Here is a 13,638-nt window from a genome sequence, read left to right as displayed (position 1 = left end):
ACTTGTGTATAGGATTTGAAAATGTCTGATTGTGGCAGCTCCTTATTTAAAAAAAAAAAAAAAAACACAATGGAAGTCACTTAGGGCTGCATCATGTGTCGTACTGCTGAAAACAGCATGGTTGTTTTAAGGGATTCACATTGGAAAAATCCATATACATTAGCTAAATAAATAAAAAAAATTACCCGAACAAAGGATTGATATTATCTGTTGAGGCAAACACGTGTGAACTAGAATGTATGAATGGCAAATGGATACTGAGAAACCCAGGAGAGGAAACAATGGGCAGAAAAGCTAGATAATAACCAGCCATGTGCAGCAGCAGAAAAACAGCAGCACATGTGGAACCAGCTGGTCCTGTTGTTGAGATTCCCACACACAGCAAATGTTCTTGTTGCCTGTAATGCGGAGAAGGGGACTGGTTTTCTAAGCAGCTTTAAATTTTTGAGACATCTGGGGGTATGTGGGGATGGGAGAAATACAGACAGAGCTACACCCGCATCAAAGACCATCACAGACTCTCAGTTCTTCAGATGACTGAGTCTTGTAAAGTTTTGATATATGAACTCCTATTTAAATTAACAATTCTTGTGTATGATTTGGGCCCACAAATGTTGCATGTGCTGGTGCTTATCCTAGTAGGTACTGGGTTAAGGGGGTCGGGGGGTGGACAGATGGACAGGTATTGAAACATACAGACAAACAACCATTAACACTGTGGAAGGAAACCTAGGTATACTTTCATTGCATGTTGTAATTATATAGCCTATATGTGATACACACCAATACTTGACTTTGGTGCCGTATAAAATGTAGGGTACAACTGTATATCTGTATATGCAGTTATATTCATTTTGTAACTTTTCTTCAAAATAATCTACATGTTTTTATGCCTGAACCAACATTCTAATACTAATGCTATAAAACAATGGTTATATAGAGTTACAGATATCTACTGTCCTTCATCCTATTCGCAAAATGTACAGCACAATGACTTTGTGAGTCTGGAAGTGTTATAAACGCTTTCACTTTATTTAGCATGAGGCTGCAGTGAGTTTAGTTTAATTCAGAACTCTCTCTATCCTTGTTGAATCAGAGGAAACTGCAAAAGACCACAGGACCTGTGTTTTTATTCTCTGGCTTCTGTCTCCATCTAGTGTATAACGCATGAAAAGCAAGTCCTCTCTGATTGGCTGAATTTGCGATGTGCGCGTCTCTGATTGGTCAGTAAAAAAAAAACCGTCTTCCAGAAAACCTCCCGTGTGGAAACACAAACAGCTCGACGCTTCCTCAAATTAAAATGTCTCATATGAATTAGATTTTTTGCATCGCTGACATTTTGATATTTGTGCACGTATAATTTTAGAAATACGCAAAAGAGACATACGACCCCTCGGTTCAGGAAACGTGGCAATAAACGTCGGCATTACGTGGTTTCTCTCCGGAAGACAATAGAGAAGGGACAGGCTCGATTTATGGAGTTCCCGAAGAAGACATTTGTTGTGAGAGTTTCTCTCTGAGGCTGTTTGAACAAGATGAAGAGTTTTCCAGCGTTTCTGACCACAGCCCTCGCCTTCCTGGTAGTCGAGGTGTGTCTGGTGTGTTGTGATATAACGGACGGAAACGCGGAGCATCTGAAGAGAGAGCACTCGCTGATGAAACCGTACCAAGGTGAGATGCTCCGGTTAGCTCGTTAGCTAACCTGGGGTTTTTGTTCACTTTCCCACCTGTCACTGCGTTTTTAGGAGTTATTAAGCAATATTTCCAACATCTTGGATAATAAATCTACCGTGTTATGTCTCACTCACAAGAGCTAATCTGATAACAAAAGGTTATATGCGTTTTAAAATGTAATATAAGCTGTCATGAAAAGTTACAACTCTGACATTTAGGTGAAAGCACAGAAACATCTGTGGCTCCAGATGTTAAAATGTGTTATAACATTAGTAAACAAAGCTTTCGTTAATCAGCAGTAAATTTACTGGCAACTGTTCTGATAATAAGTGTTGTCCAGTCAAGGCCAATTTAATTTATAAATCCCAATATCACAAATTTGCCTTAAGGGCTCAACAATCTGCACAGCAGTACCCCCTCCGTCCTTAGAGCAGCTGATCACACCAGAGAAAAACTCCCTGAAAAAAGCTTTGATGGGAAATAATAATATGTTTATTTACCACAATTCATCACACTTAACATCACAGTTGAAAAACTGTGTTGCTTTAATTTAGAAAAGTGAAAGTGTTTTTTTCCTTTTTCAGGCACCAGTTCATTTTCACATAGTATGGCTTCGTATAAGCAGGATCTTGAAACTTGCTTCAAGTGTGCAGTCCGTTACAGTGAGCATTGGATTAGCGATATTTTTGTCAGTGTTTAATTACAGGTCTGTGGTTATTGAGTGTAAACTTCAGACAAACCATGAGAATGTAACGCTACTAAAACAAGCCTTAAGAGTCTGCTAATAGATTTTCATACCCATAGAAATCAGAAACCAATGGATGACTAAAATAGTCAGAAATATACGTAAGAAAATTTATAACGGTATAACTTGAATTTTAAAACTAAAATAAAAACTCATTAAGTATTAATTACACCGTGGGGCCACTGGTGTGGTATTGTTCGGTGGAAGACATCCTTAACAAAACCATCTAAAAACAAAACTGAAGTGGTTCTGAAAGTTGTAAAGGAAGTTTATCACTGCTCTGCATCAGACTGTGGAACACAGGTGGCTGGAGCTGTTACAGAAGGTTGAGGAGTGCACCACTGACTGCAAGAATGTCATTTGCATACAAGTTGAGATACTTGCCTGTGGTCATTGTTAAACAAACACACTCCTCAGCCCCACCCGTACTGATGATAATAAGAAATATTTTTAAACATACAAATAACTGATTCAAAGGATTTCCATGACAACATTAAATTTGACAGAGCCATGGAAATCAGTTCATTCATTGTAAAGCCATCAATCGGTAGTAGTAGTAGTAGTAGTAGTAGTAGTAGTAATATTCATATATAATCTACGGAAAGGTTTAAAACTGTCAATTATATACAAATGTGAGACCCAGAAAACATTTTACATTAATATTTATCACTAAACAAGTGATGATGGGATTATGCGTCCTAAATTAGCCTCATTTTTTCTCATAATAAAAAGTTGAGTATTGACAGTGGTTACTGAGAAACAACAACAACGACTTCATCCATACCAATAGAGCCTAAAGACTGAAGTTGAAATTGAAAAACATTTTCTTAGCATAATTTGGCAACATGGTAATCTCACCCAGGTGACAGGGAACCTTCTGAATGTCTAAAGAAAATAAGTTCTACAAGAAAAAGACTGCTTGAATCAATCTGTCCTCAGAGTGTGTGCAATTTAGATATTTTTACATGACAAAGGTATATGGCTAAACAATCAAATGCAAAACAACTACGTCAGTGTGTGCCGTGTGTTGTGCTTTCCTTCCGGCATATCCCAATTTATATTTTCTTCAAGACTAACTAAATGTTTGCATAGGAGCCTTTGTAAACGTTGTGCAACTGTGTTGTTTTACATGTTCTCCAAGGTGTGCAATGTTTGCTCATATGAGGCCACTAGACCCAATGTTTTCAAAGCAGTTTGGTGTGAGAATATTTACATAAGAAGAGAAGAGCACATACTATATAAAGGAGCACTGTACAGAAAACTTTAGGTGGGCCGTCTGGCACAGTCCTGCAGCTGATCTGATCTACAGCAAAAATAAGATTGATCAAAAGCAATTTGTACTTGTGCATTAACTTGAAGGCATTTCTGAAAAAACAACTTGATTTCTCTGTGGGGTCTGATCATGTCACGTCCTCTCATCCTGCAGGTGTTGGCAGCAGCCCGAGCAGTCAGTGGGACTTCTGGGGAAGCACGTTGGTGACAGGTTCATATGTCCGACTCACTCCAGATGAGAGAAGCAAGCAGGGATCTATCTGGAACACCGTGGTGAGGATAGATTACAAACCCAGTTATTTTCTCCAGTCTGACTCAGACGCATTGTCATTATACCCAAGGCTGGGCTACTCCAGCTCTGAGATTAGAGTACACGTTCTCCATCAGGTTCATCTGAAGCCACAAATATTCAGCCTGACTCTCTTTTCAGCCCCACATATCAGTTAAATTTCTGTTGTATCTCACGTTGATATTTTCTCCACTTCTATCTGTAGAATATATAAATGCTCATTATCTCTCATTGAATATTGGTGGATGAAGGTGAAAGATGAATGTCCAAACTAGAAAAAGTAAAAAGTATTTTATAACTGATAAAAAAAAATGACATTTGCTAATTATATTCAGTCCCTGGTTGTTGCTGGACTCCTTTCTGCTGACTTGTACTGACATGTCAAATAAAATACTACAAAAAATGAATGGTGTGGCGTGTAACACAAACTAACCGCTTTAACAATGACAGTTCTGAAGACGGATGGCTTTAAAACCATACTTCACTCATTTTATGAAGCTGTCATAGAAAGTTAATAGTTAATTTTCCTGTTTCTGGTCTGCAGCCTTGTTACCTGAAGGACTGGGAGATGCATGTGCAGTTTAAAGTTCATGGGTCAGGAAAAAAGAATCTCCATGGCGATGGTATCGCTATCTGGTACACAAAGGACAGACTGCATCCAGGTAAGGATGGCCCTTCAGTCCCGCAGCTCTTTACTGCTGAGTTACTGCGTTTAGAGAAGAAACTCACCCAGCTGATCTCATCTCACTTCACTTTATCTCCATCCATCACGTGTCAAAATGTTTAGATTGCAGCACTTTTTTCCTCATCTAAGCGTCATTCAAGGCTTTTTCACTGCTGCTCTCTTTCAGTATAAAAAAAAAACAAAACCAACAAATAAGGTTTCACTTCACAGTCACAATAAAAGCCTTCTAGTTGTACATTGGGTGAGATCTTGCAGGTCATACGCAACAACAAAGCATCTCAAACCTCACATGTCTAAACCATGCATTATATATACCAAGAGCTACTAAAGTACTAAAATCCTAATACAGCGAGACTGCGTCCTCTCTACTCATCTGCATGTTAAGATAACCAGTTTAGTCCACCGATGCGCCCCACCTGAAGGTTGAGGTGATTATTTTTTGGCTCCAGATTGAGTTGTTGAAATTCATAAGATAAATTGCACAGTACACTTAGAATGTGCTACTATATTGATGGCTCACTTATTTAAAAGATAATATTGGTATGAAATCACAATATAGACTTCTGCAGTTGTCGTATACTCTATGCCAGCATAAGTAGGACTGGGTATCGAGCTTTGATACTTTTATGGACCAACTTAGTTTGATACTATCAAGGGTCCAAAAAATTCCTTTTCAATCGTACTGTTATCAAAACAATTTTGAATGATACTCAGCTCTCAGCATGAGGCACCTGACTTTGCTTGTCAGTTAAAAAATGTCATCTTTGCATTTGGAACAATTTACCTCTTATTTCCTCTGGTTTTAAATAACAATTGCAAACATAACATCAGGGTAACACAGCAAGAATCCATCACTGTTACGAACAGTAAAGAAATGAATGAAGTGCTACAGCTCAGATAGAGAAATGTAAATCCAAGAGTGTGCACTTGTCCCGGTCATGCTGTCTCAGCCCTCGTAGAAACGCTTGGAAAGTTGCACACTTGTGTGTTAATAAACACTCAACACTCTCGCACCATCAGGAAGCTTTTATTTCATCATGTCCACCCGTCTGTGTCCATCATCTCAGCTTCCTCTCATCACTGCTGACCACTGAAAAGCATCTTAAGTTGTCTGCTCATGTCTCACCTCATCTCTGCCTCCATCCTAGGCCCTGTGTTTGGAAACCAAGATCAGTTTCTTGGCCTGGCTATTTTTTTGGATACCTTCCGCAATGACCTCCATGGAATGGATGTAAGTGTGCTGTGTGTGTGTGCGTGTGTATGGCACGAGTTGATTGACCGGCTTGTTTCTTTGCAGGGCCCGTGTTTTCCAACAATGCTCTCTTCCACGGGCTGGCCGTTTTTATAGATACTTACTCTAACGATGATGCCACGGATGTGAGTGGTTGCTCAGGTTTTACTCGTCAGCATGCCTCGGTGTAGATTTTGTTTTCTTCACTTTGAATGGGCATGTTGTCAGAAGTTCAAGCATGTTCACAGTGAAAACCTCACAGATTTTGTTTTGTCATAATTTCACATATTTGTTGTACAGCAGCTAAAGAATCAATCACACTACCTACTGAGCATGATGGTTTCTCTGGCAGCAACTGTGCTGTCCTCACTTTGTAAATTGTCTTAATGTAAATTTGTATTTATTTCAAGAGAGCTTGTCTTGTGACGGAAGCTACTTTCACACTGCAGCTGGAGTATAACAGCTGTTTTACTCTGCGTGAAAAGCTGAAATCCTGGCTACATGGCCGTGTGGTGCTACACAAATCTGAGGCATCCAGCTTACTTTCCAATGCTCAAACCAGTTTATAATAGATAATAGTAACAGTTATAATAGCTATCTAAAAATAACGAACAGAATGCTGGGATTCACAGATAAATAGTCTTCTTGTTTTATGTCGGACAAAGAACAAACACGTTTCAGCTATGAGCCATCATCAGCGATCAAATCAGAGCTCGTCAGTGTTGGCAGTAGTCAGTCAGATAGAAAACCGCGAGAATCAGTACTGACAAAATGTGTACATAGTTTTGTTCAATTAGTTTATTCAAAATCTGAACACACACACTGTAACCCACATCTCAGCAACAAGTGGGAAATAGAATAAAGGCACCTTTTTGGTAACTCATAATTAAGATAAATATGGCCTGTCATCCAACTTCAGCACCGTCTTAGAACTGATTCTAAATATGGCTGCAGTGTGAAGGTAGCCTTGAGCTGTCATGAACTGACATGACCCGACCTGTATCGTGGGCTTCTTACATTTTATTTAATTTTATTTTTATGTATTCATTTGTCTATCATCTTTATGTAAGGATATGTGTACAGTACCTGCTTTTGAGGTTTATTTGTTGATTCTTTCCTGTCTTGTCACCAGCGCTCCTTCCCGTACATTTCAGCCATGGTGAACAATGGCTCCGTGAGTTATGACCACGGCAAAGACGGACGGTCATCAGAGCTGGGAGGGTGCTCGGCCGAGATCAGGAACAGAGAGCACGACACCTACGTTGCCATCCGCTACTCCAAAGGAAGACTCACCGTACGAATAGAGTCCCCTTTGTGTTTTCTCAGGGATGCTACATAGCTTCTCTTAATTTAGTTCAGTTGGGTTTTACACTGAATAGAGCTGCAGTATAATACAACATGATGATTATAAAACCACTGCTTGCGTATTTACACATTTGTGTATGGATTTAGTTTAAAAACTTTTTTTAATACAAGAATTTTTATTTGCTTGTTTCCTAGCTTTTTAACTTTGACACTTGCTGCAGTGCTGCACTGCATCACTTACGTCCAGTTTATATCCTGCAGGTGATGGTTGACGTGGATGACAAGAATGAGTGGAAGGAGTGCATTGACATCGGAGGTGTTCGTCTTCCCACCGGATATTTCTTTGGTGCCTCAGCAGCTACAGGGGATCTGTCAGGTAGGTAGGCGCTGGAAAGCTTTGCACTAACAAAAACAACAAAAATAAAGTGGGGACTTCATACCTCCCATAGCTATGACAGATTTGCTAACATCTTAAACTCTTATATTATGTTGCAGATAACCATGATATCATCTCCATGAAGCTCTACCAACTGATGGTAGAACACACCCCCGAGGAGGAGAACCTGGACTGGACCAAGATCGAGCCCAGTGTCAGCCTCCTTAAGTCCCCTAAAGGTAGAATTAAGTTACAGGAAACTAGATTTAGAATCAGGTTTCTTCCATATCTGTTTGTAGAAACACATTTGATATGCCCAAAGAAAGTCCAAAGAAAACATCAGATTACAACTAAAAGTCAACAAACAAGGCCTTCTGTTGTAGGTTGTTAAAAGCAACACATAATCATGGCACAAACTGTAAAGGTAACAGAGGAATCCCACTGCTGTAAACTTTACATTAAACTGGGATGAGCCAGCCAGAGAGCAGCTTCACCAAGTTCAACCCAGCATGAAATAAATGAGAAGTTTGTTTGTGCTGAACACTGACAGATTATCAGCCTGAATATCAATACACAGATTCACTGATGAATCAATGAAATGAGCAGGGCAGCAGACAGAGGCAGTGGCAGGAACCAGTTAATGATGCAGCAAGCTGTTAAACATTACTTGAGCCCTTCGACAGCTGGAACAGTAAAACTTGTATGTAACAAATATTGTGTGTTATGTGTGTTGCTGCCATTTCACAAATGTCTGTCTTGGAAGAAGCTCAATGGAGGTAATATGGTGACAAATTTGCCTTATTCATCCTGTACTGTCCAACACATCCTGTCAATAGTGATTAGACTAAAGACTGCGCACTGCTCAGGTGATGCAGGCTTCACTCTTTGGACCTGGTTTTCCCTGATGAAACAGCCAAAGGAGCTTAAAACGCTGCATCTAAACCAGGAAATAAAGATAATAAAATATCACAATTTAAAGCAATTAGCGACATTTCCAAGACCCAACGGCAAGACAACATACATACACCTATTAAGCTATATATTCATGATTTTGAGTTTCATGTCCTTTTAAAGGAAAACTCCACCTAAAATATCCCTTTTATGAATTCACACTCCCCCTGTAGGTCTGATAGATCTGATTTATTTCTTTTTTTACCATAATTGTCAGTTCATGTTGGTGTCGTGCGTCAGTTTTATGACAAGCAAGTTTCCTGGGACAAAAAAAAAACACGGATCAGATGAGCAGCAGTCCAGACCTGAACATAAAAATGAACGCTGACGTTCTTCACTCTCCACAGACAACATAGACGATCCTACCGGGAACTTCCGCGGCACGCCCCTCACAGGCTGGAAGGTCTTCCTGCTTCTGCTGTGTGCTCTGCTGGGAATTGTCGTGTGCGCCGTGGTGGGAGCTGTAGTTTTCCAGAAGAGACAGGAGAGGAACAAGAGGTTTTACTGAGGGGAGAGGAGAGAGAACCACCTCACCAGAGTGGTGTCTGTTGTGGGATGAACTGTTTCCAGATGACAGATTGAGCACATTCAATGTGAAGTTTTTTTCTAAAGATTGTACAAATGTTTATATCTTTGAAGCACTGCATTGGGGGGTGAATTTTGGTAACTTGTGATGTTGGTAAGAAGGTGCAGAACTTGTGGCTACTGTCATGAGTGATCCTGATAAATGCTGGGTTTTTTTTGTTTTGTTTTCCATGTGTTCATTCATTGCAGGGTTGTAATAAGTTTACTGTCACAAACTTTTGCAGAAGATTCTCTAAAGATTGTGTTCACGCTTGCTTATTGGTGAATCAGGTATCCCTAGGCCTTTTTAAGCTTTTTCTCTGCTTCAGGTGTGATGCTACAAAACGGTGAACTTTGGTAGCAAAAGGTTATTTAGATTTCTATTTTTAGTCTTCCAGGGTGTTTATCTGATTATTTACTGGAAGAAGAAAAGTAGCTCCTCAAAAAGAAAGAATCTTAATATATTTCAAGGTGATGATCTGTGGCTGTCGTTGCGTCCTGCTCTGCTGAAATACGAAATACTGTCAGCATACAAAAAGAACTGTCGCTCTCAGTCTGACATTTAGAAAATCCAGTGTTGCTCATTTTTAAGAATTAGCATTTTACAGCAATTTAGAATTCAGTGACACTGTGTACAAAATTCTCCATGTATATTTGAGAACAGTGGATATCTAGGAGGATTGTGGAAAAGGTATTTTTTCAATAACCACTGTATGTACACGACAGTACTGAGTACTTGATGATCATAATCTTTTTTATCTTGCTTTGGAAAGATAAATATCAAGCATCAAAGTTCACCTGTCAGTACTATGATGTCTTTGTCCGTGAACTGATAAAGTTTTTTTTTTTACATTTTAATTAGTAGGTGGCACTCTTCTTTTGTCGGTTAAGCCATGTTAACTATCTCTGCTCATGCTGCACACCCAGTTCTTCTGTTAAGTCCAGAGTGACTATGTGAAACACCGGGGTTTCTTGTTGCTTGTAAGGTTGTCATTCTCTCAAGTTTTTAAATGACCAATCAGGACTTCCTTTGTGAATATTCACATTTGTGACGCTGAAACCAGAGACTCGTCTGCATTATTGCTTGATGAAGGATTTAATGATGAAATCATTAGTATGTTCTAACAGCACTGGGTGTGAAGCTGCTACACCACCGACATCTTCAGCTGAGGCCATCTGTTGTTTTGGTACACTCCTGATACGGAGAGGTCTGCATCTTGATATCAGAAAAGTAGTTGCCAATTGATTTTCTGTTGACTGACTTAATGATTGGTTGACTTATTGTTTCAAGGAAATATGGAGCTTTCCAATCTATCAGAGTGTAGAATCAGTGCTGTGTTATATCAGAGATGAAAATCAGCAAATCATCATTGACCTGAAAATGTTAAGAATGTCACTTGAATCATTATTTTCTGTTAGAAACAGTAATGTTTTGCTTCATGTTAATGCACCGGTTAAACTTCAGTCATTATGAGTGATGTCTTGTGAAGCTCTTACTATGTAACACAGCTTCTTCATAGTCTAATGCAGCAGAATGAAAGAGTTTGGTGCACAAGTGGATGGATCCTGAAAACTGAACGAACCTAATCCCTTAAACTTAAACATTTAATGCTTTTTTTTTCTTTTTTCCCTGCAGGGGCTTCTGTGCAGCATTTTGGGTTTTTATCTAGAATATGACTTTGTTATTTTTCTACTTGTTTGTTTTCAGTTAATAATGCAAAAAAGTGATTTAACTCAATTACTCAGTGTAATGGATGTTAGAATCATTAACAGTTATATAAAGAAAGTGTGATTAATAAATGCGAACAGTGTTAATGATGAAGCTCTGTCAGACTTAAAGAAGAGGTGGTGTTGAACCTTTATATCAATGGATGGATTGTACAAAGGCACATTCACACTGGCAATCCTTGGTTTAATTTCTTTCAGTGTCAAATGTCTTTGTTGGTTTTCTCTCAGCTTTCATTTCTATAATCTCCCTGTTTGGTTCTATTCCCACATTGTTAAACATTTAACAGAAAATGTTAAAAGTAAAATTAGGGATGTGATGCCACACTTGTACTTTAATAACTGCTGAAACACGGATTGTCTTTTTTTTTTTTTATCTTTTAGCTTGAGTCAGCATTTTTATCTCTGTTCTTATGTTCTTGAAGCCCATCTGTGTTTGCCTCTGCCACATCAGTTAGGTTTGTGATGAGACTTGAAACACACTCCTCTCATCAGAAATAATGTATTAAATGAAAAAGAAACTTTGGCTTTGAGTTGTGGTTTATTTATTTATTTAGTTTTTTTAACCACCATTTAATTAAATTGGAATAATCATGAATTCTCAGCAATACGCCCAGTGTATTCAAGCAGTACACAAAGGTGCGTTAAATGTCAGGGATTCATTTAAAGGTTTAAACTCTGGATTTAAATTTTCTTAAAGACCGTGTTTAACATAACGCGAGGTGTTGCTCTGATGGTTGTTCACTGCTGACTTCTGCATTTTTGTATGCCCTGACCCAGAATGCAACTATCCAATTGCTGTTCATGAAACACCTTTTGCGTAGAATCATGAGAACATAAAAAACAACAACAATCTTAATGGGTGAAGCGTTGAATCTAAGAACCTTAAAATGCTAATTTTTTTAATGTATTTTTATATTTTGTGGAGCAACCTTCACAAACACACACTGTAGATTACTAAAAATTATCAGGGGAACTTTAATATCAAAAATCATTGATGCCATCTTTTGAAGTGATACATTATTGTATGTATATTTATGGGTAGTTATTACTATAGTGTGACGTAAACTATTTTAATGTGGCTTTTGGGTAGTTAAGATCTTTACATGAATTGTACAGTGGCATGAATTTGAAATTATCTTGATAGAGGGAATTTAGCGGCAAAGTATAAACGGTTGGTCGAAAAAGATCGTGTTAAACAAACGTTGGAGGAGCAAAGAGGAAGGTGAAAAAAGAAAAAGATATCAGCGAAACTAAAATTCGGAAAAACCTAATATTTAACTTGACTTTTTCAAATGTTGGCTTGTTAGCGTTAGCGGTGAGCCTGTAGAGGCAGATGCTGAAGTCGAAGAGGAGGAGCAGCATCCAGCTACAGCCACCTGCTGGGGGGGTGGGGGGGGGGTGGGGGGGGTGTTCGCCCAGGGTATCATACAAGCTAGAGCCGCCACTGGTCTTTCGGGTTGTGTCCCAGGCTGTAGCTTGTCCCTGTAAATCCTGTAAAAACTACAGTACAGGTGTTTCCCGCGGTTGGCAGGCGTGGTAACGGTAACTAAGGGAGGTGTGGTTTAGCGGTCGATGCCCCGCCCACTCTTGCTCCGTCAGAAGCGCGCTGTTCATTACCAAACACCTGAACCTACCTCTGCTCTTGACTCAGCGTTTTACAAGTTGGGTAACTCACTAACAGGGGAAATTGAAACCGCACAAGGTACCAGTTGTTCTTTATGTCGCCGCCTGTCGGCAACAAACGCCGGTTCAAGCTGGACTCAGAGTGTCTCCTGCGGTTTGCCTCCACTTTTCCAAAAACTGAGATGTTGAGGGACATCACGGCCCTACTTCATCCAGCCAAGTACGTGCTGCTTGCTAACATGCTAATCACAATTTGATTTCTTGCTTATGCCCAGCTGCTGTTTTTCTGCCTGATCGGAGGCTGTTGGCTGTTTCCTGGATGTTTTCTTCTGGCTGCTAAATTCTGCTCATATCCATTGTGCAGTAGAACTGTTTGCATTGGTGTGAGCTGTGTATTAATTTATTAATACTGGTTGAGATCTTCTTGTAATATGTGTAATATGAGCACTCATCTTTGAGTAATGCATATTAGTTGATGGTATAAAAGTATGATTGTTTGTGTGATTGTTCTTAGGGTTAGTATTTTCACTTGATGGTGCTTTTCAGAGGGAAATGGTGTACTTGTTACTCCGTAACAGTTACCTGAAAACTACAGTTATTAAGTTATTTTGATTGTACATACAAAACATATGATTCATAAGCTATGATGTATTTTTATAGAGTAAAGCCCCTGCACACACGTTTTCTTCAGTAAAGAATGACAGAGTTATGACTTGAAAAACTAACAGTAAAGCCCCTGAAAACCAGGAAAAATAGTATTTTTCATTTTCATTTACAAGATAAAAACCTGTGCGCACAAAATATTATCTGGTGCACATTAGGAGTTTAAAAAAAATCATCTTCTTATCGTCTATAATTTAACATTCTTCTACAAAAGGAGTATTTTTACATTGGGTACTTAAACCACATTTTGCTGGTAATACGTATGTGCTTTTACTTCTTCTGAGTACTTCTTCCACCTCTGAACGTGTTATTAACTTAATGGTTTTGCAACATATTAACCAACACTAGGTTTTCTCTGGGCTCTCAGGTGTCTGGTTCAGGTGGTTTCAAGGATATAAATATGACTTTTGACTTGCTCATTGCCCATTCTCGTATTCAAATTATCTGTAGTATTGTCTTCATGGGAAACTCAGAACAATGGTGGTACTTGTCAGCTTGTTTTACAGATCTTCTACTGATTACACCTAAACTG

At 39.0% G+C, this 13,638-nt stretch overlaps 2 protein-coding genes across 3 annotated transcripts in view; both read left to right on the top strand.

Moving 5' to 3' along the window:
- Nucleotides 1-1,263: 1,263 nt before the first annotated feature.
- lman2 (lectin, mannose-binding 2) lies at nt 1,264-11,343 on the top strand. The gene is made up of 8 exons (XM_071458164.1): nt 1,264-1,671; nt 3,846-3,964; nt 4,525-4,642; nt 5,814-5,896; nt 7,029-7,190; nt 7,463-7,577; nt 7,697-7,816; nt 8,876-11,343. The coding sequence occupies exons 1-8, from the start codon at nt 1,536-1,538 to the stop codon at nt 9,034-9,036; spliced, it is 1,014 nt and encodes a 337-aa protein (XP_071314265.1). The 5' UTR covers nt 1,264-1,535; the 3' UTR covers nt 9,037-11,343.
- A 984-nt stretch (nt 11,344-12,327) lies between these two features.
- Nucleotides 12,328-13,638, top strand: part of fat2 (FAT atypical cadherin 2) — a 136,844-nt gene continuing 135,533 nt past the window's right edge. For both annotated transcript variants that reach the window (XM_071458163.1, XM_071458161.1), the window contains exon 1: nt 12,328-12,663. The gene's annotated coding sequence lies outside the window, so the exon portion shown is untranslated. The remainder of the gene's footprint in view (nt 12,664-13,638) is intronic.

Source organism: Trachinotus anak, unplaced genomic scaffold (genome assembly GCF_046630095.1).
Source record: "Trachinotus anak isolate AG129_WGS33_773 ecotype Australia unplaced genomic scaffold, CSIRO_AGI_Tana_v1 ptg000021l, whole genome shotgun sequence".
NCBI lineage: Eukaryota > Metazoa > Chordata > Actinopteri > Carangiformes > Carangidae > Trachinotus > Trachinotus anak.
This window is presented reverse-complemented; position numbering and strand designations above follow the sequence as displayed.

Coding starts and splice junctions, on each gene's coding strand:
- lman2 (XM_071458164.1), top strand. CDS start 1,536: ATGAAGAGTTTTCCAGCGTTTCTGACCACAGCCCTCGCCTTCCTGGTA. Junction 7,578..7,696: donor AGCTACAGGGGATCTGTCAG/GTAGGTAGGCGC, acceptor ATTATGTTGCAG/ATAACCATGATATCATCTCC. Junction 7,817..8,875: donor CCTCCTTAAGTCCCCTAAAG/GTAGAATTAAGT, acceptor CACTCTCCACAG/ACAACATAGACGATCCTACC.